The sequence below is a fragment of the Topomyia yanbarensis genome, chromosome 3 (genome assembly GCF_030247195.1).
Source record: "Topomyia yanbarensis strain Yona2022 chromosome 3, ASM3024719v1, whole genome shotgun sequence".
NCBI lineage: Eukaryota > Metazoa > Arthropoda > Insecta > Diptera > Culicidae > Topomyia > Topomyia yanbarensis.
The window spans coordinates 276,896,309-276,921,117 of NC_080672.1; the positions used below are offsets into that span (position 1 = coordinate 276,896,309).

The following is a 24,809-nucleotide window of genomic DNA, read 5'->3' on the forward strand; positions in this document are numbered from 1 at the left end:
TGGAGAAACGGCGTAATCGAGTTCGTCACAGCTGGCCAAGAAGTCCCGCGTCCTTGAGAAAGATCAGTGACACTTCTTTTCGGGTGGGGTCGTTGGCGACGATCTCTGTGATGCCAGAGCAGCACCCCTTGTTGATTAGCAGTTTCTACAACAAAACTTGTTGAAAAGAAGCGTACATAAACCATTATTCAACTGATTTAGCAACTGAAAAACCGCACCAGCAATAGTTTATGGTTATACCACAAACCGCGGCCCTTACATGTTCCAAGTGTTGCTTGGGTGGAAAGCGGTAGTTTTTAGTGCTGCCGTAGGTTATCGAACTCTGGACAGTTCACTAAGATATGTTCTGTGGTTCGGGTTCCGCACGTAACGAATATTGGTGGGGGGACATGCGATAAGGTGTTGGCATGAGAGACCTTCGTGTGCTTAACTCTGAACCGCGACAGTACTCATTATCCCGTGCTATCGGTCAGGTATGTCCAGCGGTTGGGCAATCCTTTGACGCGCTGCAGCTGTCTAACTTCAGCTGGCCCAAGATATCTGCGGTCAGGACAAGTGGAGTAAAATGTCGACGGGCGTGTCTCTCCCTGGTTGTCAGACGATCAGCTTTTCCATTACCGTCGACGTTGCAGTGACCGTGAACCCTGCGGGATTTCCTCGAGTCAATGGAGGATATAGCCGCCAGAGAGACAGAGAGTACAACGAAGGGTCTATCTTGCGGTTTCTGAGCCAAGCGAGTGGCGCCAGCAGGTGGTAGAAGAACCCTTCTCCTATTCCGCTTACTCCCATTCCAACCTCATCACCGATCTTCGAGCCATCGGTGAATATCCGCACGTGTAGTCATGAGTCGGTTATATTTAGCCCTGGTTTCACTGCCGGCACAGCCTGTCGATATACTTGTGCCTAGATTGGATCCACGGTCGTGCCAGTCCTAGCCACGTACTCGGCGCAGACGGGCGATTGGTGGCAGGTCCACGTCTGTATATTCTGGTGTATTTCGCTGACATGACGGTAACATGAAGCAGTTCTCTTCGGTTGTTTGCTCCAAAAATACCAGTGCTTTTTTAGCGATGGTGAGAGAAGCCACCTAACTAAGGGGGAGAATCCCGGCCTCTACATAGGTTGCTTCAGCAGTGCTCTGGAGCAGGCCAGAGTCTTCTTTATTGCAGGACGTCCGCTCTACTCTATAGAAGATCCTGCTGTGGTAGACAGGTAGTAGTACAAGAAGCGGTCCATGTTTCCAACGATGTTCCAGTTAGCCAGTTGTTGCATTACTCCGTGACGTCACGCGGTATTGTAAACTTTCGCCACGTCGAGTATAGCGAAGTGGACGTGCAGGCCGTCGTTTACGGATTGACGTACGACTTCTCCAAAGCTGGCAATTAAGGCATTCATATTCGTTTCATCGTCTTAACGAAGCAGGGGAGGAAACTGGTTGGCCAGAAACCATCCGGTGTTCTGTTCCCCTGACATCGCTTTGAAATAGGCATTACGAGGGCTTACCTCCATATAGCTGATATTGGTTCACCACTCCAGATACGGTTGATACTCTCCAATATCGTCCGTTTGGCAATGTCGCAATAGTGGGTGGCCAACGTCGTCCAATCCGGAAGATTTACGGTGTACTGATTCCAATGCCGCACAAAGCTCACTTTCAGTGAAGGGCTTGTTGTATACTTAACCTGAATTGGGTTCGAAATGAACGGGCTTTCTCTCAACCCTTTGCTTCATTCGCAGGAAAGCAGGAGGGATGGTGTCTGTGGACAGGGAGGCGAAGCGCTTGTTTAGCTTGTTACCGATAGTCGGATGGATATACCTCCCACGAATATGGTCCAGCTGGTGTTTATGAGTCTTCTATGGCTTTCCTGGTCTCGTTTCGGGCCTTTCTGAAGTCAACCGCTCCCTGACATCGATGCGGGTCGTCCACAGAAATCTTCTTCAGTGGCTATATCGACTTCTGGGTACCACCAGTGTACTGCCTGTCGTGGAGGGTATCTACCTGTCCTGGGGATGTAGGAAACGGCAGTCCGATTTAAGATGCTGGTGATTTCATCCGTATGACTCGCCCCGATTTGACAAATCGTCTACGCTCTCCTCGTAACGGGTCCAGTTTGCCCGATGCTTCTACGGGTTGCTCGAGGTGGTGTCTGATCGTGCATAACCTGGATAGAAAAGTGGTTCTTGTTTCATGGGTCAGCAAGGACAGTTCACCCACAAGATCCTCATAGAGATAGTGATGTCGATAGTGGATTCCGTATGTCTGTGGAGAAATGTCGAGATATCATCGTTGAGAATAACGGCGCCGCTGTTTTCGAGTACGGCGATATCGTTTCCTCTCTTGCTGTCTGCATTTAAGTCCGACATCTTGTGGTGTCCGTTCACATCTCCTATGATGCCCATTCATCATTAATCAGCCTTAACTTGCTCAATGAGCCGTTGAAGTTTGAAGCCGATTACTGCCGGGGATGTACACGAATATGACGGTGCACTGGACTGGGTAATCAATCTTGCGGGGATGTCCAAACCTTGATGCCGGATTCGTCTGATCTCGGATTTCGAGCAATGATCCTTTGCAAACCACCCAGGCATCCTCACAGGCCCTTTTGTTCCACTGGATGGTCAGTGTTGTTTATTTGATTGTCGACGCAGTAGTGGAGGTACCCGTAATCTGACGGCGTTGTTGTGAAGCCTGCGGGGGATAATCAAACAGCAGACGGGTTCTAACTAAGTGTTCCATAGGACGAATTTACCCGGGGAGAGGTAAGAGGCGTCTCCCACACAGGCAGCCCGCTGAGGGAGGGGAGGATGTCGCTACAAGGTGAAACGTTCCCGGTCAGGGCCGGCACGGGAAAGCGGGCGCTCGTGGTGCCGTTGGGCGGATTTTTATTCGAGCTGCTAGGGTCTGCGGTGAGAAAACGGATACTCTTGTCTTGGCAATGATAAGTTTGCTGCCACTATTGGGTGGTGGTCTGTTTCCTGGGTGTTTCCGTTCCGTTCCGACAGATGTACTGGTGAGTGAGAGATTGCTGGTAGGTGGATTTCGATTGAAGTTAAATGTACTGGTACTTACACGGGTAGTGTTCGAGCCTCCCGCACCGATAGCAGTCGGGGGAGCATCGCTACAAGTCCTAGATCAGGGCTGGTTCAGGAAAGTGGGCGTCACAGTTGGTCGTGATGACAGATGTATTGAGATTTAGGTTGGTCGGCGTGGTGCTCTTCTTGGTTGGTTTAAACAGTACCGGTGCCAAGAGAAAGCGGGAACCGGGCTACTGTCTCATCAAACTCGTTGCTGTTGCTGTCCCGGGTGAGAAGTCTTACCGGTGGCCCGCCAAGTGTTGGAAGACTTGAGCCGGATCTCGCTGTTGTTGTACGGATTGCTATTTCTTCTCCTTTCAGGTGTCGTTTTTGCGATTAGGCGGAAGAATCGCTTTCTTTAGGGCTCAATAGGGTGCGGGGCGCTGGAGGCGGTCGTGATTTCCGTCGTTTGGAGTTACTATGTTGGTAAGTTTTCTGGTTTCTGATCTGATAGGTCTGTTGTAGATGTTTGTCAAAAGGTAAGATGAATGCTAGTTGGGATATTAAAGATACTTCCCTATAGGGGTTTCAATGACCCTGTGTTATCGACATGTTCGGAACTTCCCCTCATGGGGTCGACACAGGCAGGCTTCGTTTAATATTGCAGGCGAATTTTATGTTGTTTGTTGTCATCTCAAGATTAGTTCAGAACCATTCGGAATTGTCGAGGGACATTTTGGGCGCGGAGTTTTGTAGCGTTTCAAGTACCGTCTAATGAAAGGCTGCTGTTGCAGGAGCTCGATCGTGTTATCCTTAGCCGTTTTGGTTGAGTTGGCTCTATGCTGATTTTTATTGTACTTCGAGATTTCCCCCGTCATCTGTTCGTCTACGATTTTTTCCTGCTTGCGTTCGTTGCGTAGTCTGCGGTCTCGCTGATTCACGATGCTTTGCTGGCGTTTGTTGCCTTTACTTCAGTATGTTGGTTAGCTTTACATGTACCATTTGTTACCACTAACAGTTGTTGGTTGGCAATTCTGAGTCAGCGGATAGTCTCTGCCAGGTGATTTTTTAGGCGTTTCACCCCGGGCCTTTTCCGTTGTCGGATTAATCTTTACCGCCTTAAGCTTAGTAATTTTCTCCTTTGGTCTGGAGATAATTCAGTCCTTCTCGTCTCCTTTCGAATCCGAGAGGTTTCGGGTCTGTTCGGCATAGCTGGGTTCTCTGCAGTTTTGCGTGAATAATTAAATGTTTCTGGACACTTTCATTTTAATTTTGTGTAACCACCTAAAGCTTTTGGCAGCTCGTTCATACGTAGCAGTGCGTAATGCGCCTTTTCGAGATTGTCCTTGGTTTCTCTACTCTCCTCCATGGCTGAAACCACCTCTACCGGATCACGTACTAGTACACACTGAACCAATTACAAAATCGTGAACGGGTTGGGATCAGTCGAACATCGGACACACATTCTGATGTAATGGCTTGCAGTAGCAGAGTCTGCCTATCGATTATGTCACCTGAGTTTAAGTACCCAGGCAAAGTCCGACTTAAAGGAGGGCCGCTGGGGGGCTGAGGCGGGATCATTTTCATTTAAACGTGCACAACATGTTATTAAACGTTCCACGGCTTCATTCGGCTTCGTGTTTTAGACAGTTATCCTTTAAAATATACGTATTGACAGAAATGGCGAGTTCACACAAAAATTCTGCTAAAGTTAATAAAAACGATGATGACTTTGAAAAACGAGAAGAATAAATAATCCGAAATTACAAATATTATTGTCCCTTTAACCCCAATATTATTATTTGGCGGTGATTCGTTTGTATTACACATTATTACAATACTCAAGTATTAAAACGAAATCTTTGGAGATTGCACTAGATCATGGTAGGAACTCGCAACCTAGTTTGTGCATTGAATGGAAAATTGAACGTGAAATGATGAAAAATGCAAATATGACGGTACCCCCCAAAATTAGACGCAAAGATTTTCATACGAAATCGTACCATGGGAAAGTTACCCCGAAGAAGCTTTAAACTCACAAACGCTATGCTCAAAAGTACGGTGTGGTGCTTGATAAATTTTGGTTCTGATGGTTCAATTATTACTTGGAGAAAGCCTATCACTGATCTAGATTTGCAAAATTCAAGACCGACTGTCACTCGTGTTGAGTATAATGCAATGGTTTGGGGTGCAGTTGGAGTTATTAACTTGTCATCATTGATCCTAAGATGGTCACACGATAACTATTTTGAAGTTGAATTTTAAAACTAGCCCGGAAAATGGGTTATGGTAGAAGTTTTCATTTTATACTAGCTAATACCCATCGCGCGTTGCTGCGATTTTCAACGAAATAGGAGGAAAACACAATTCGTTCCGTAGCGCCATCTGGCGGGCAGATAATCCCCAACCAATAGCACACAAACACACTCCATAACAAATGCCTACTGTGTATAAATTTTTACGGAAATCGGTTAAGCCGTTTGGGAATCTATAAATCATATACATACAAACTTTGACTTTTATAGATATAGATAGATAGATAGATAGATATGATTACGGACCGAAGCAGAATTCGATCGTGGCAAAGGAATGATTGCAGTACAATGTTAAATCGATGATTCCTTCCCAGTCTCCGGATTTAAACGCTATTGAACATTTGTGGGATTGTGCGAAAAATTCTATTGATATATAATAAAGTGTAATGTGTCCTTGCTGCTAAGGGAGATTACGTCAGACATGATACTGTTTTCAGTGAATCTGTACGAACATTTTTTATAGCTGTTTCATGCGTTTTTTTAAAAGAATGCTTCCTTCAAGTACCTAGTCGATAGAAATTTATTAAATATGCAATGTTTGATTTGTACACGAAGGTCAACAGAACAAATAATAATGAACTTCGAATTCACAAGTGAAAAATTCATGCGTTTTGCTAACATCTGTTTCTTAAGCCATTCCCTGTACGGATAATTTCTGTGCCTAGTGTGTGAAATGTTCGAGCTTGTAATCTGGTTTGTAACACGTTATTTAGCCGACCAAAGGTGATTGGTGCACAACTGTGAGATATGTTATTCAGTATGCTGATATGTGTAGGTGTGTGCGTAAATAAGTGTAACGCCAGTGCTTGTAACTGTTGAAAGATTACAAAAATCAAAAATCTCTTGCCTTCTTTTTATTGCTTTTCGATGATGTTGATTGTTGCAGGGTTTCGCACACTTTTTCCTGCGATAAAAGAATACGTATATGTAGTAGTTCAAGGTATGTGACATGTTGCATGGATTTTGAAAACAATAATTTTTTTATGGACAGAGTAATTGGTTGAAGCAACCCTTTGTTACAGATCGAAGTGTTACGAAGTTTGTCTAGCTTAACCATTGTTTTATGGATTTTTTCCTGAATAATTGTACTTCGTTCTCTATATTTTAATAAACAGACAGAAACATAATGGCTTGACTTTTTGTCTGTTTATTAAAATACTTGAACCTCTTGTCGTAATTTGTAGACTGAAATTTAAGCCAATCGCTGAAAAAGATTGACCGCAAAAAATCTTAATTGAATTCTATGAGATCGATTATGTCATCAAATAGATTTCTAATAAAATAAGCGATGCACAAAAAATATGTTCTCAATTTCGCTAAGAACTTTTCATCCGGACAAATACGTTTTTACGTTATGAAAACATGAACCAAATTTATTTTTTTTTTTTTATTTAGATTATAGAGGTCATTCGCCTCTTCGAGTTAGAAAAATCTCTTAAGGAAAATCTCTAACCCTATGTGCGGGGTTGGGATTCGAACCCAGGTGAGCTGGGTACAAGGCAATCGATTTACCAACTACGCTATACCCGCCCACGGTGTCTCTGGTAGAACAATATCTAGACAAAACAATCAGTATCGCTGAAATATTCACTGATTGAATGCTTAGATACTCCTCTTTCATCCGAGACTAAATTTGAAATGTTTTATCGGGGGGTCTAGAACAATATTTTTTTTAACATTTTGATTACAATTTTTGAAAATTGCGTTTCAATGAAAAGCTCTCAGAAGATATATCACTTTTAGGGGGATGGATCTTTGGACATACAGTATCAGAAGGAGGGGCCTGTTGCGTTAATGAATACCTCCGAAGACACCAATGTCCGACATTTAGCCAATTTCGGGATGATTTAAATTTAAACTTTGAATAATATTTTTACTCGGGCATTTTTTTTGTCTCTGACAGAAAAATATTACCACGAACAAATCAATATCACCGAAGTACTCACTATCCGGAAACTTCTATTTTAAACGAGAAAAGTTGAATTGTTTTTCCTAAGGTTCTAGAGCTTTTTTTATATGAAAAATAAATTTCTTTGCTTACATACATATGGACATTTCATTACTCGTTTATATGTCGATATATGAAACTAACTTTTTTTTTGAAAATTGATGAATAATTAGTATCAGTAAATAATTTCTTAGTTAATGATTTATTTGTGTTCTTTGAATTCAATTAGTTATGTGTATGTATTGTTTAATACTTAAATTTAGAGCTTTTTTCACAAACGTGCATCCCGAGAAATCATTTTGATGTGTACCAATTTCAATGATTACAGTGTTTGTTAGTACACTTATTATAAGTACATTGGCGTAATATCTGCTTCCTTTTCACTAATATCTGCTTCCTACTTCCATGGTAAGTGAGACGAAACTGTCTTTGTAGATTATTCTTCTGAAATTGGCTGAAATTTTGAATACTTTCAAAAAGGATTTGCGATCAATGCGCTAAATATTACTATATTTTGCCTTAAAAATAGTACTATATAGAATATGTTACAACTTTTCGCATCTACCAAGTTGTGAAAATATTTAAATTAATTTTTTTTTTAATTTATTTATTTCAAATAATTGAGTTTTTGGGCCAACATAGGGTGTTAACCTGTTATAATAACTTTTTAGAATTTCTTCAAATCCGCAAAACAATACCCTTTTGTTTATATTTTATGATAATAGAATTTTTTTGCTAGGGATCCTTTTCCGACCCTTGTCTTGCTCAAAGTTTTATCATTTTTGGATTCCTCAGATCATTTTACCTTTATTTCATGTATTTAGATCCTTTGTTTCGTCGATTACTCAAAATGCTTGATAAAGTGCACTTTAAAATTTCAATTTTCCCATATTTGCTATAGTAGAATTGCTACTTTGAATCAATAAACAATCCCTAAGACACCCTACCGCTTTCAAACATTTTTTCGCCTCCTCCGAATCAGTTAGTATGAAAGGATTTTGCGGCAAATATAATTTTCTGCGGCATAATCTATTCCGACAAAAAGTTAGTGTCGGTTTCTGATGAGGCGAAGCCGAAACGCAACAGTGTAAAAAAAAAAAAATAAAATAATTTTCTGCTAAAATGTGGACCACTGCTCCTATGTGTTTTTAAAGGGAGAGTCTGTCGATCGTGTTTAAACCCGTAATTTTCAAGGAAACTAAAAACTAAAACAAATCAAATTGAGCTAAAATTGTTCGATTTGTTTTGCAAATTTCAAGACCCCTTAATACCAATGCGAAGCTGGCTAAATGGTGTCTTCGAAGCATTTCATTAACGTTACAAATCCGTTCCTCTGACAGTGTGTGCTCAAAGGGAGATGTATGTTTTGAGCTACTCATTGAAAAATTACCTAAAAATTCATCCAAATGTTGAAAAAAAATAAATGTTCTAGGCCTCCCGATAGAACGTTTCAAAGTTATGCTCAGATCACGGCTTACATATACTAGGCTAGCTCGTTAGAGTGTAAACATTTGACGAGTGCGCGTCATAGAAATCGTCGGTGAAAACAATTAGATGAAATTCATTTATTGTTTGCTGCTAACGAATGATCGGCACCTGATAGATCACAAGGAAGCTATGCCAACGTCCAAAACCTTTTCTGGTAACAGAAAATTACGATGAGATATGTTTTCTATGGCATGCAGCCAAATTCCTAATTTTCGCTAATATTCACAAAGATGCACTGATTATCCACTGTGTCTAGAGTAATTATGGCGTAATTTACGTCATGAATCCGTTGCATATTATTTTTTTTCACCGTAAGAGCTCAAATATTGTCAATTAACATCATTCGAGAAATCCATTTGTTTATCTCAACTATTTCTCTGACGTCACCGACAACTGTCAATTCGCGGAATAGCAAGCCTCGTTTCTGTGAGCCGTGTGCTCAGATGAAAGAGGAGCATCTAAGCATTCGATTAGTGAATATTTTGGCGATACTGATTTTTTTGTTTAAATATTTTCTACCAGAGACACCGTGCCGCCCACCTTACCAAATTTATTTGTTTGGCAATTGTGTGAACCTTTTACCCCGAAATGATGCAATTTGCAACATACCCTACACTGGAAAGGGAAACCACATCCGGTTACTTCAAAAGAGAATGGGAATATTGCAGGGTTGGCAAACTGAGTTGTTTAGAATCAATTTAATTCATGATTATCAGATGACCATTGCACTGCAAAAACAAGGATTCTCAATAAAATGGAGCCAACAATATGCAGGGAATGCAGAACGTGGGGATTGGTAAAATAATTAAATTTAATACAGAACAGCCCCCTGGTTGCTTTTTGGATAACGGTCGTTTTCACCGGAATGCTTTCATTGATTGATTGAAAGTGCTGGTGTCTGCAGTGATGGTGGTCGGCACAGGTTGCAACAGCAGCAGTGGTTGATGAATTAATTAAATGTATTTTCGACAATGAACAGTTAGGCACCAGGTGCTGGTTGTCGGGGAATCTATCAGCCCATTGCGAATGGCGGCTCTTCGCTGTGATGCGTTTGCATTACGTGACATGGGAGAAAGCTATTTTGCTATCAATCCTTGTTGTGTGTGCTGGTTTATAAATAAATAACGAAATGTAAGCATGTGCTGCCTCTCGGTGTCAGTTCTAACGAGTGTGCTAAACAAATATTTGCCAGTGGTAATTATTTAACTCGATACATACAAGCTGAATTCGAAAATGTTGTTCTGTTTGATCAGGAATGAGAGCATTGAGAATGGCGTGACGAACGAAAATATCAAAATGACCATATGGATCGTACGTGCGAGTGAGACTCGAACTTCGGACATGAAATCGGGATGCTGATAATTTACTGGCACTTGGACCATAGCAAAGAATTGACACTGGGTTTCTGTTCCCATGTCGCAAGAGGCAACTAACAACAAATGTGGCTGACGCCCACTAGGATCTAGGCCCACTATTATCTTTCTCCGGAAAAAACAGCTTACAAGCTGTGTAACATCCGGCGAATTTAAGTATCTCTGCAATAAATTGATCCATGTCGTAAGAGGCGATTGAAAACAGGAGTCCTAAAGTCAAGGTGTTTCTCCGTGCCGAGGACTGAATGGCTGGTAGGATTATAATATGTCAGTCGAGCACGATAGGGTCTTTCTCTGGCTGTGTTAAGCGAATCTCTGATGCCGTGGACATTAGGTATTTCGCAAATCGTGGGATACAAATGATGATCATATCCCTAATATCCAATCCGGGGTTCGCTATAGTCGATTATAAGCCAGCGTGTTTGGTATCCTCTAGTTACTGTACAATAAGCACTGATAATGGAATGTGTAGTGGTGTGATCAAGTATGGTACCACAAATTAATCTACAACGTAAATGGACAACAACTATGAATTTATCCCACCTTGTGCAGTAAGCAAAGCTTCCAATGCTTTGGTTCAAGAATCGGATTTCCATGAAAGAAACTTCTATGTTGAAAAGCTACTTAACCCCGCCTTCGAAGCTTTCCACAAAAATTGCATGAAAAGTCCACGTGAAATATACTTGCGAATAGTGCCATTGACGCATGTTTTATATCCGACCTCACAACTCGCGATATTTGTGCTGTCACAGTTAATATGATTCTTGATAACTTTAACAGGAAATACGTCTATTGATCGACATTTTTGCCTCGCCCCCTTGTACCGTACGGTGGCAGAAATGGGTTTCCACTCATAATCGGCAGTGATGAAAATAGTCAGCACATAATTTGGAGCACTCCAGATATATGGAGTACCTATATATCTCACGAACTGGATACACGCAATGCTTAGCAACCGACTTCCGTGCTTATTGTTGAGACAAATTGAGATAAGAAAACTGAGGGTCTGCGGATGTCCTGAAGGTTGTGTGCCGTCTAGGGATGTAATGCACCTTAGAGCAAATAAAGAGAAGAGTAAAAAACGCTCTTTGCACTTTTCATGCGAACCACCGCTCTTCTCTTTCACAATAAACCTCTTCACTGCGATGTGTGTTGCTCCCATAGTGCATTCTATTCCATGGCTACACACCTCAAAGAGTAAAAATAAAGAGGCTCTTTAGTGTGAATCTTAGTTCCACGCACACGAAAGCAGAGAACATTTTAAAAACGTTCTTCCTATCAAACTTTATCTGAATTGTAGTTTGATTCGCCTTCCTACCTGCTTGCCAGTGAGGGGAGGCACAAAAAAGTGAACGAAATTGTGCAGCTCTTGTCGCACAGATCTTTTTTTCATTTTCAAATTTCTCTTTGTGTGGTCGTTCTGCACATAGCAGTGTTTTTATGCTGCTCTATTTTTCATCGGTATATTTCGCTCTTTGTGGCACATTGTGTGAGCAAATATCAAGCATGGTGCCGTCACTAGTTCTATCTACATTAACAAACTTTTTGTTTTGATGCAACAAACCTTATGTGTTGTTGAGCAGTGATGTTTTCATGTTGGACTTTCAGTTCACTCAAATAAAACATCACTGGTGCTTTCACGCAACGATTTCAACTGGAGCTTGTCCGTTGCAGTTCTTTGACTTTGAAGTTATTGTCGCAGATCAAGTTTAACACGTTGGGGATAATTCTTGAACTTGAGCTTGAGCTTGTGCGACCACCCCTGGCTGCTACTCCGTTATCGATCTGGACTAGCTGAAGTTGAACAGAGAATAAGTAGATAATTATGTTTGGGAGTAACGAAACATCTTTAAATGTGCAACTCGTGGTAATCCTAAAGTGTTTATTGATCAATTTCGGCGCCGGCCAGGCCCGAACGTAGATCGAGGAAGGAAAGGGAAGGAATGGTTAGTCTGATACTTGCTTTTGCTAGAGACCGTATAAACTACTGCGCACTCCACAAGTATCACAGGAGGAGAATATTTTTGTTAGTAAGAGTACAGAAGTTGGATCTACTTCTTCTTTACCGGTGCCAGAGAGGTGACTTCACTATCTGGACTAGATATCGATCCACCAAACTCATGGACCGGGGACCAACCCCGGGTGATTTCTAAGGGGTCCGTGGTACGAAAAAGGCTGAGAACCGCTGCAATAGATCGTGCAACTAGCCTTGCTGGTCCCAAATGGTTACTTGGGATGAGTATATTATAATTGCTCCCAATCACCTTATAATTACATGTAGTTTTCGTTTTAAAACTTTCAATGATAAAACTACCATAAAACCTCAACCGTTACTAGGGACAATATTTGTTGGCACAGTTTGCCAACTTGCGTCCAACAAAAAACTTTTCTGCCGGATGTAAGTAGGACAATGTCAAAGAGTTTGATGCATTTTTACAAGCACAATTGCAGTATTCTATTCAGGGCACTGATAGGATATTGCAAGCTCAATTATCACATGACTACTATTCAGTGCGCTGAATATTATTCATGTGATCTTTGTGAATCCGATTACGGAACTTGATATGTAACTGAATGTGCCATTATTTCTAACTCAGTGTTGTAAAGAGCTATAGGTTTTATCAGTAGAGTTCACTATTATTCCAAGAGTGAAAAATCCTGGCTGTTTATAGTTTGTATTATTTTGTCATGTTCTACTTCCCCTTTTTTCACCTCTTTTTGCCTTCCCACCGGGCAAGTGATGGGACTAGGGTTGTGGTACCGGTAATATCGGTACCGAAAATCCCGGGAATACTGATCCATTTTTGGTACCGTATTACCGGTACTGAACAAAAGCCAGTACCGGTATTTTCGGTACTATACATTTTTTTATGACAAATATGTTAACTCTGCAGGGGGATCTGTTTCAAAATATCGGTCTGCAAGATAACGTTTAATTATATTAATTTGCCCTCTAGATAAATCGTTGAGATAACACCTTTGTGTGAGAATGAGGTGGGGCCATCATCATAATAATTCTTGAAGTTAAAGTTTAATTAGCGACATTCTGATTGGTTTCCATTATTCACTGGGTGGCGCGTAATAAGACTATGGTCTAAGTCATGTCTGTATTTGGTTTGCTCTTAAACCTTTATCTATAAAAGAACGAACAGCGATTTAGTAGGTAACAGTTTTAGACTTGGTGAACTGCTTCAAATGGGGCGATTTGTAATTATTGGTGATCGGAAAATTCAGAAAAACTCCATAGTTTACAGGAAAGCCTTGATATCCATTAGAGAATAGTAGGCAAACGACATAAAGGTCGAAACCAATTTTCAGAAAAGCAAGAGAGGAAATGCGATTAACCTGCTCGGATTTACTGCCATTCTCGCTTTGATTTACTGTTGTTAATAGGGTTTCATACATTTACCTTCTGTTCAAGTTGACGAAAGTCGCACCACTTAGCAGTTATTGATTTCAAAGTGGCCTAGATTTCGAAATAAAAGAAGGTGCCCTATAAGAAAAATATTCTGTGAAATGAGTCTTGCCATTCCGAAGCAATTAAAAGCAATAAACATGTTTTTTGATCAGCACAAATCAATCATCTGAGAATAAGATCATCAGTTTTTGATGCTTTTTTCGATTTTTTTAAAAAAATATTCGAGTACCGGTACTTTACCGGTACTGAGGGCTTCAGTACCGTAGTACCGGTTCTCGCCGAAAAGGGTCGGTACTGCGATCCCTAGATGGGACGCCATCGCTAGGCACAAATCTCGAAATTGCGTGGTGAACGTGCTATCGGGATGCAGAAAATGATATATTTAAATATCATATTAAGATATCATATAAAAATATACAATTTTAGGCATTTTAGACAGAAAAAAGGTAAATTTAAACCTGTATAAACTTCTGAACTTTTGGTTGAAAATGAGTGACCCACTACTGCCTTCTAAACACTGCTAGGGAAACTAGTGTATCTGCATTTACCAAATACTTTGTATCCGTTCGTGGTTCTGTTTTTACAACGTAAAACGTGATTGTTTCAGATTTCATACAGTCAACATTATTCCGATAAGATCATTTATTCAAAGGGGCGGGGACAGGTATTTTCGGTAAAAAATCGTCCGCAATTTTATTTTTAAGTACAGAAAGAGTCTATTCAGTAAATTTGCATGCAATATAAAATTTTTTTCACAATATTTTTGCACGGTTCTTTTACACATTGATATTCTGTCCAGCAAAATACAGGAGCGTTTTACAAAATTATTCTTAATATTATTTTTACAATAACATGTAACCCCCTTTTTTAGCGAGAATCGGGTTTTTAGCCTAAAAGTGCTACGAAAAATTCAAAAATGTGAATAAAGGACCTTATAATTATCTGGGGAATTATGTGAGGAAGAATTGTGCAGTATATCAAAACGATTGCCAGTAGATTTTGAATTACGATGTACACTGCAAAACAAGTTTTCGATGAGGCACTCCCGCTGAAATACTGTCTCTCGCTCAATTTTCAGTATTCTGCTATGAAAATTTGAGAAAATATGGTTCAATTGTGGAATTATTATATTGAATTTAAAGACTAACACTCTCTGTATTGCCATAACATTTTTTTTAAACTTTATATTTTGACCTTTCATGCAAGGAAGGAAAACTCTTTTAATAAAATGCAAGAAAAATGAAAAAGGATAGTGGAACGAAAAGTTCATATGAAAGTCACCCGAATGTAAGGTCTATGTTGGACCATTGGCGGACCACTGTCGAACCACTGTTGAGCCGATCTTTGACCAACCGCGGACCATTGTCTGACCAAAGTACGGCTATTGCAAATATTGTTCCGCTCCGTTGCAGGCTCCGCTCTAACCTGGGTTCTTCCATATCGTACGCCTGAATGTTAGCATATTATTTCAACACCTGGCATGGCATGGCGCTATTGCTCAAACATGCAAAAGACTTGCAAAATGCAATCAATAATTTAACGCCAGAGATTCCTGTTTTGATTGTAGCAAGTAGTTCATGAATACTGGAACACATTTGTCCCCTGTAGGTTTGAATAGATGACACACCACGTGTCATCGTTCGACGCGCCAAAGAAAAAAAGTATATGTAATACAAAACGGGTATGCCGCGAATTCAATGATAATAAATTTGTGCCGCTTCGAGCGAACCGGGATTATTTTATGGCGCTCATTGATGGGCACCACGTACTGCGGAAACAAAGCCGAAGTTATATACTGGTAGTGAAATATGTTCATGATTGATAAGCGAATTTATGAGATAACATATTTATGTCACCTGAGACTCATGAATATTTCAATTTGTGATATCAGTTGCGCTTAGTTTTAAAAAATTGTCTATAATGATCGTAGCAAATTTAGAATTTATAGTACAAATTAATATATGATTTTATCAGACAATAAAAACTTTCAAACTACGAAAATTTTCTGGCAAATTGTCACGAATAGTTTGTATTGCGAAAAAAGCTAATCGCTGTGATTTTCAATGATTCGAATGAATAATTTAGGTAAAGGTTTAGCTAGTATCGTCGGTATTAGTTTTGAATCGTTTGGAAAAATAAACAAATGAATTCAGATGTGCTGCTTTATAGCTCATCCTATCATGGATATTAATTATAGTTATGTAATGTATCCACAGCTGTGTAACAAATTGGTAGTGCAATAGTCAAACAGACTGGTTAGTTCGAAGGATTTACATTAAAATAATTCGTTATGCTACACGCACAGTAATTTTGCTCAGCTGAATCAACAAAATTGTTTGTTGACTACATCCGTTATTGAACCAACAATTATATCTTATGGAATTAACAATCATCGACCATGATGCTATTTAATTCAACAAACTATTTTGTTGATAGTGTTCATGTTTTTGTTTTGTTAGACGTGTAAAGTCAGTGTAAATGAGTTCGCTAATTTGGATTGCAAGTAATTGTGCGCTTGGAGGTTGCATACACGAATTATCTGCAGGTATTTTCAATATTTTTCTTGTATGATTACATTATTATTAAATGGATCATTCTATTGATAAAAGTGGCAACTTCCCTAACGTTATCAGGTCAACAAAACGGATTGTTAATTTAATGAAAATATTGTTGGTCCAACAAAAGTGATTGTCGAAATGACAAACATGTTGATATGCAGTGATAGCTACCACTTTTGTACATTCAACAGTCATCTCGTGTTGAAACCGACAAAATTATGTATGAAACTTCAGATAATATTCATTTTTGTTAAGTATAATCCAACATTTTGTTGAATGTACAAACCATTTTTTGTGCGTGTATAGATACTTGTGGACAAACGAGTCGTAGAATAACATATAACAGTCGTTAATTACTGAGAAATCGGTCGCTAAAATTCCAAACTTTCAAGCAATTATCACTACCAGCTATTGAAATATTTTAAATGCAATAAGCATTATTCAGCTTAGCAGTTTCGGTTTTATGAGTAAGCGTATTAATCGCAAGCAGAGGAAAGTGACAAACGAGAAAGGCAAAGCGATTATAAAAATGCAAACGGTAGTTGTTGGTGTCGAGAATCATTCTGTCGGTACCGACAAAAAGTTTACCCAATACCGGGTCCTGTTTATAATGGAAAAAAAATTTAATTGCCAGATAGGTGTGACCAGCGATATGCAAAATTTTGTTTCGCGTAGCTACGGTAAGGATGAGTATTCGTTTGGAGGATGGTGTCTCAGAATCAATGCATCAGGTATCATGTTCCGGCTATTAGATTGCAAGGCTCAGTATATAAAGTGAAATAAATAATGGATGTGTTAGCATTTGTTTGAGCCCAGCTTGCTGTCGGGGTCGAAACAAATTGATTATTCATGATATGAACATCGAAAGATTATTATTTACCAAGATGAATGAAGGATGTATTTGCATCGTAAAATTACGAGTCGATGAAACCCTAGGCAGAGTTTGAAGCGATTTCTATAGAATTTTCATTCCATCAGAATAGATATAGCAGGCAGTTAAGAAGCCGGTAAGTTGCAAATAAAAATTATACAGAAATTTACAACAATGAACACAAAGTTTTTACACCTACTTATACCTATTATTGTCACAGTTTCTTTTTCGTTTCGAATTAAGATAGCACTGAGTAGGTTAGTCCTTACTGATGATTATTGTACAGTGTTTGAAAATACGGAGAACAAGGAAAGAGCTCTTATCAAGATGCGAGAGAATCACGCCAACTAAAGCTGTGGATGTATAATGAGTTAACTCGAGCTACAGTTTGTGGATCGTAAACACAATGAAAACCAGAAAATAGATAGTGAGTGTGGTGATACTATTGTGTCAACACTGAATAGACAAGTTCGAGCAGTTCTAAATAATAAATCGATAAATGCGCTCACAGAGAACTCAAAGCTCATCCGTTCTGTTCCACGGTGTCAGAAGAAAATATTGAAACGCCACTAGCTTCCGGATCATGCAGCGAAGAGATGCAATGCAACTAATTAAAAGCCCATATGAATGTGTGTGTGTTGGTGTGCCGCTGATTGTGCTTTCTAACCATACAGTCTTTGATCCTCAGAGTCCAGAGAGTTCCTTTCTAAGCCTGATAAACGGATCACGAGAACAGTTAATTAAAAGTTAACACTAAAGCTTGCCTTCGTCTTTTTAACATTTGCCGCAGTGTGGGAGGGACGGCCATCTATGCATCCATCTATTGAGCAAATGAACTAGTTACCTGACTACTCATTGGATGACGTGCATTACGTATTCATTGCACCTGGGCCTTCGATCGGGACAGGTACACATTTATAGGTGTATGGATTCACATCGCGAAACGAGAAAGTCAGAAGCTACAATGTTGATAGTGTCGGACAGTTGCAACCTTACTCGTAATTACACAAACGTACGCAGATGACGCAGATGGTGCATCTACGGGATTCGTGGTAATATCAACATGCAACTGCAACATGAAATGCATCTCTCTGGACAGAATGTTACTTATAGTTCACGTATCATGTTTTTTAACATCTGTAAGCTCCACCAGTACGTATCACTTGTTGAGAATTAGGTTTGACTATGCCACTTGTCTTATCGTTTTAGAATTTTAACTACAGTGAGTTTAAGTTCAACCGTTTCTATCATGTGACGAATGAATAAATTTAAAGTTACATAAATAAAAAAAACCGTTTCTAACATTGATTCTGCTCTTCAGTACGGTAATACCCAGACAATTAGGATAACATTTAAATATATTATTTCAGTGTGAACCATTACGACCGACCTAAGTCTAACCCATGTTCAAGAACGGGATTTTGTACTTTATATATGTTTTCTACCATACAGGGTGTTTGGTTCATGGTCAAGAACCTCTCGGGGGGGTGATAGACTGTCATAAACTTACTTGTCTTAAATACCTCTAACTTTAAAAGTATACTTTGTATTTTAAATCTTTTAGTTCCATTCGAAAGGTGAGAAAATTTCCTATTGAATGGTGTTCTCATATCTTTTAGTTAATTAGTTTTAATTACCTTTTAGCTGTAAAGTAGTTAAAAGTTAGTGTTTTTGAGGAGTTTTTTTTCTAATTTTCTCGAAATAAAGAAGTATGATTATAGCAATATCCATTATCCAAAAGTTGGGTTTTAGGACTTTTCATAATTTGTTCTTGGACGTCATATTCCTATCTCTTCTCATTTCTTTGTAATTTCATTACTATACTTTTCCTGTAACCGACTTGCAAGTGCTTAAAAGACTCTTATCTAAAAATATACTTTATATCGTTATTTACTAGATTTCATTGGAAAGCTGAGAAAATATCCTATCAGTGTATGTACAAATATCTTTTAGTTAAGTGTACTAAATAATTTTTACTAATGAAATAACTCCAAATTTGTGTTTCTTGGAGAGTTTTTTAATTATTCTAATTATTAATCTACAAAATTTATCGTTACTATTGTTCATTTGATGCCCCTTAATGTTCTCTATAACTTTTTATTTGACACTATGTCTATATCTCTTTTCATTTTGCTGCTATTTAATAGTTAACACAGCATGACCTCGCCACAAATGTAGTGGGTTCGAAATAGTTATTTTTGCATATGAAACGATGTGATAAAAACGATTTTGCGTCGAAACCTAAAGAGATAATTAAATGGAGTCAAAAAAGAACTATAGAACTTGCTGAGATGCATTATTTCCATGATAATAATGGTGATGTTTATTAATTACTATTTTAAGAAAATTGACGAAAATGCTAATAATAGCACTAACTTTAAACTAATTTACTTCTAAAAGAATACTAAATTCACTTAGCTGAAAGGTATTAATACATTTTTCTATGTAAAATTTTCCTGGCTTTCGAATAAAATGAAAAAAAGTACAATAGGTGCCATACTTTTTCAATTAGAGCTGGTATTTGTGAAAATGAGATAAAAATATCCAAGTTGAATAACCCAAATTCATGAAAATAAGAAAAGGTAAGTGTATCATGTCAAAGAACGAATTATGCAGCTCTTCAAGGCTAACAATCTGGATTATTAAAATGATGAGGTTAACTATTAGGATTTTCAAGAAATGAACGAAAAATCGATTTAAATTGTTTAATTTTCAACAAATTACTCTGAAAAGGCTACTTAAACTCATTAGCTGAAACATGTGAGGGCATCACTCAATGCGAAATTTTCTCACCTTCCCAGTGGCTCTAAAATATTTGAAATATAAAGTATACTTTTTTGAGTTAGAGGTAGTTTAAGACAAAAAAGTTTTTAATACAAAAAGTTCAATAACTTTGTAATGGCTGAGATTTGATGATATGTGTTGAACGATTTTTTTCTCCAAATATTACAGGCAATCACCCCTCGAGAGGTTCTCAACCATGAACCAAACACCCTATATAATTCCACTATGCTTGTTTATAGTTAAATGCACACCAGGCACAACAAACCTGGTGTGCATTTAACTACAAATGCTCACACAATGTGCCACAAAGAGCGAAATTCGCCGATGGAAAATAGAGCAGCGCAAAAAAAACTGCGATGTGCAGAACGACCGCACCAAGAGAAACTTGAAAACGAAAAAGAGAAAGATCTGTGCACCAAGAGCTGCACAATTTCGTTCAAAGAGTCATCTTGAAGAGCCACTTTTTTGTGCCTCCCCTCACTGGCAAACAGGTAGGAAGGCGAATCAAACTAGAATCCAGATAAAGTTTGATCGGAAGAACGTTTTTAAAATATTTTTGTTGCCTTCTCTGCTTCCGTGCGCGTGGGACCAAGATTCACACTAAAGTGCCTCTTTATTTCTACTCTTTGAGGTGTGCAACCATGGAGTAGAATGCACGTATGGGAGCAACACACATCGTAGTGAAGAGGTTTATTGTGAAAGAGAAGAGCGGTGGTTCGCATGAAAAGTGCAAAGAGCGTTTTTTATTCTTCTCTTTATTTGCTCTGAGGTGTATTACATCCCTGATAGCGGTGACTGCGAAACTATTAGGAATTTGTAATAAGATCATGAAAGTTTCTCGATGGTTGAGTGGTGAACGCACCTAACTCGGGCTTTGCAGAAAAAAAACTCGTTGTGGATCGACACCTCCTGGAATTGCACAGAAAATCAACAGACGATAACGACGAAAGACACAAGCCATCCTTCAATGTACGACTTCTGGTAAGCTCACGGTGTTTATTTATCAGTATTGTTAAACAAACATTGCGAGCTTACCAGGAGCCGGTCATGACTTAATGTAGATAGAGGAAGGACACAGAAGCGATGTTAGTCCGACACAAGTTGTGATTAGATTCCGTATATATTACTGCGTACTCAGCAAAAGGAGAAGAGATAGGGGTTCAAAAAAATTTAACTGGCATTTGCGTGCGATTCAAGATGTTCAAAGACTCTGGGTACTAGTCCCCCAGGAGTTATATTATTTAACATAATAAATCTTCGTGTTTAAATAGAAATCTAGATAATAAATCCAAAAAAATGAAAAGAAGACTACCGTTTTTGCCGCCGGAGAGCAGTGGATCAATTTTTGGCTTCAGCCATCAAATGCTACGTGGTCCTACGCAAACTGATATTTCAGTTTGTGTTTCATTTTTTTCCGAGTCTCAGTGTCAAATGTGACTTTCACTAAGATTTCAGCAAAAAAAAAAAATGTTGGCTGAGATCTCAGCTGCTGATAATTTATTTATTTAGTTATGAATGTCACTGTTAAGTGGATTCAATCAGTAATATCCTTGCAAATATTTCGAGCGATAAATAAAATAATAATTCTGTTCGAAAACACACATTTCTTTTATGTTTCGATTTAACATAAAATTCGATTTAACCTGTACATTAAATCGAGGTATACCTGTATTTTGATTACTACTTGTAATCTTCTTCAGTGTTTGTATCAGTCTATAGGAAATTACGGGATTGCTATGGGGTTTATCTAGAAAAACGCTTTTAATCCACCTAACAGTGTGATGAGACATTTCTTATAACTCTTATCACTCTCTTCGGATATTACATCGTTTGAGAACATTTAGAACTTGATGCTTCGCGATGTTTTTGATGACACATACTACATGGGATAGATCTCAAACCAAATCAATGGGAAAGCGAAAAAATGGCCCATAAACTAGACAAATACAAACGAATTATTGCTAATGCTCTGTTAAAAAAATATCTAAATTCCTTAATCAATGCATTGTAGTGGGAAAACTGAATTTTCCTAAAGGGGTTATATATTGTACTGAGCCAAAAAAATCGATTTTTTTTAATCGACTTGAAGTTTATACTTTACTCAAATTTCCAACGTGACTGAGAAGAAGAAATCAACACTTTTTCTTGAGAAAAGCGATACTAGCATTGACACCATTCAAAGAAAATCAACAGTGAATATTTCCAGACTTGGTTTTATTTCCTTTTTAAGAGCTATTGTGTTTTTTTACATCCTAGATTGCATGATTCAGTGATCGAAACCCAAAACTTCATGAAGTATTTAAAATTATTAAATTAAAATTTGTGTTTGCTATTGAAATTGACAAAATGATAGTATCGCCCCTTTGGCGTTGGTTAATTTTTCGGTCCCACTTATCAGCATTGAAGTATCGCCCTTACGTTTTTTTACAATACCAATTTTACAATTGGTGGGGGTTTGGTGAAAATCGATCTTACTGTCCAAACGGCATAATTCCGAAACCGTAATATTTGAAGTTTTAAAATTATGCAGAATTAATTTTTCAGACAATAGTAACAGAGTTCGTGCCTTTAGCGAATTTGTTGAGACTTTATTGTAGTCATGAATATTAACCTGAGAAAATTCACCATAAATACTTCTTGGACGATATACCGTCAAAATTATTTTATCAAATGATGCGCTGTTTAATGTTTGTAAAACTCATCGAAGATACTAAACCTCCGAAATTGGCGGTTTCAAAATGATGCTATCTTAACCTTAAATTACTGTTTTTGAATATTTTACCTATACATATAATTGGTCATACAACAAAAATCAAATGCTCATCAAAATAGATCAGAACCTGCTAGAGTCGAATGGAAAGCGTCATTTTTCATAAATTTCTCTCTACATTCGGAAAGTGTTATCCTCGTTATTAATCATATTACGTTTTCGTCTCAACTCGACGCATTCCCAAAATGAAAACTTGTTTTAATCCACCTAGTGGTGCAATTGTGCTTGTATCATTTGTCCAGACTACGATTCCATGGCTGGTTATGTTCAATACAATGGTGGAAATGAATATTACATGTTCAGTACGATTTGCACATACATACAACGGATCGACAGCCACGATCTTGAGATACTATGTGATAATGAAACATCGCTTGAAACCAGCGGCGGATCAAGGAGAAAGATCCGGGAGATCCAGGTCCTGCCGAAAATTTTCAACTTCAATCCAATTTTTTTTTTTTGGGTGTGGTGGAGGGGGGGGGGGTTGTATGGTGTTAAACCCCAAAACCTTCTCTTGGCTACGCCGTTGCTTGTAGTTATTTATTTCGCTTTTCATTTTCCGATATGTTTCAGATCGATCCGATGGTCATAAGTTAGAAAAATTGCAGTCAGAAGGTTCGCACAAATGAACATTTTTGCATTGATAAGTTATCAAGTTCTTTCCAGACAACTTGGAAGTGTTCGGTGATTATTTCTAGCGGTTGTAGATAGAAAAATGAAATACAAAATTCGTTTTATCGTAATAATGTTTGGCTTATTTCAATGGATTATTACTATATTGAACAATAAATAGGCGACAAAAGGTAATCCACAAACAACAATCCATAACTTTTAAAGTATTCAAAATAGATATTTAAAGTCTTCAGTAAAGTTATTCGCAAAAGTAAGAGCTATAAATTTGCTGAAGACGTCATTTCGATATAATCACTTCCAAGAAAATTTGTGAAAATATCTCACTCATAGGGGGATTAATTAGCAAAAGCACAATACCAAAAGAAAGCGCATATTACCTCCATTAAATTCTCCGAAGATACTATTTACCTAAAATAAGCCGTTTTGGCGTTAATAATAGATTACATGTTTTTGGTCATATTTCTGGCAATGGGAAATGATAAAAATCTTTCGTCCGCATTTAATTATAAATATCTCTTTTGATAATAGTCCGATTTCAACAATCTATAGCTTGTTCGAAAGGTATTTGTTAAAGCTGTCTAAAAACATATAAATTGTTAATCTGTATTGTCAATTTCGGCAGATAATTCAAAAAAACTGCAAAAAACGCCATTTTTACGCATTCAAACATTCATATCTTGAAAACTAAACATCAGAATCAAAAACAAATTAATAGCGTTCATACTGTTTTTTAGTTCTTTCATTTGAAATTGGTTTGGATAAGATCGGTTCAGCCATTGCTGAGAAACACGAATGAGAATTTGTCCGTTACATACACACACACAGACACACACACACACACACACACACACACACAGACATTGTCCCAAATCGTCGAGCTGAGTCGATCGGTATATAAGATTCGGCCCTCCGGGCCTCGGAAAAAATCTTGAAAGTTTGAGCGAATTCTATACATTTCTTTTATAAGAAATGTAAAAATGGGTAGGTTGTGGTCAGTAAGTACCTAGGTGCGTGAAGCTGACCGTTTTTTGCACGTAGGTAATACTTCGAAGAGCTATGAATATCCGTTACCTTGGTATCGATTTAGCAAGGAAGGAGAGGAATGTTTGAACATTTCTAGGCTTTCAGCTACGACTAATTTCTAAGGATTGAAGATTTGACGTTGATTTTTAATTTCTTCTATAGTTAGGTTATGTTTTTCTGAAAAAGCGTGTTCCGCTACCTTGGATTTGAAGTGAAATGGTGAATCTTCATCAGATTCCCTAGAAGCTTTTGCTATCTCTGCAATATGCTCCTTGAACCGAATTTCTACACTGATAATATAAATTCGTAAATATAATGAAATTGGTCATGCAATGCACGAATCCATTCGTCGTTTTCTGCAACGAAGTATTTTCGTGCATTGTAAATAGTAGGTTTCGTTCATTTCATGCACAAGAATGGCCGCTTGGTGAACGAAAGCTTTCGTAAATTTTACATATTTGGTATACACTGCACAAATGTTATTGTTGATAACAACATTATTTTTCCTGAATGAAACGAAATGTTTTGTTTATTTTAATAAACGTTTGTGTATATTACGACTGATTTCGTTGGTCGCACGAATTTATTTCGTTCATCATAAACAAGTTTTCGT

The 24,809-nt window shown here is 38.3% G+C and overlaps 1 protein-coding gene across 1 annotated transcript in view; it reads right to left on the bottom strand.

Annotated features, from left to right (window-relative positions):
- LOC131693369 (SCY1-like protein 2) overlaps positions 1 to 24,809 on the bottom strand; it is a 302,979-nt gene that overhangs the window by 13,405 nt on the left and 264,765 nt on the right. Inside the window, exon 22 of the mRNA XM_058981132.1 lies at positions 6,178 to 6,234. Within this exon, the coding sequence (XP_058837115.1) occupies positions 6,178 to 6,234 (57 nt within the window). The remainder of the gene's footprint in view (positions 1 to 6,177; positions 6,235 to 24,809) is intronic.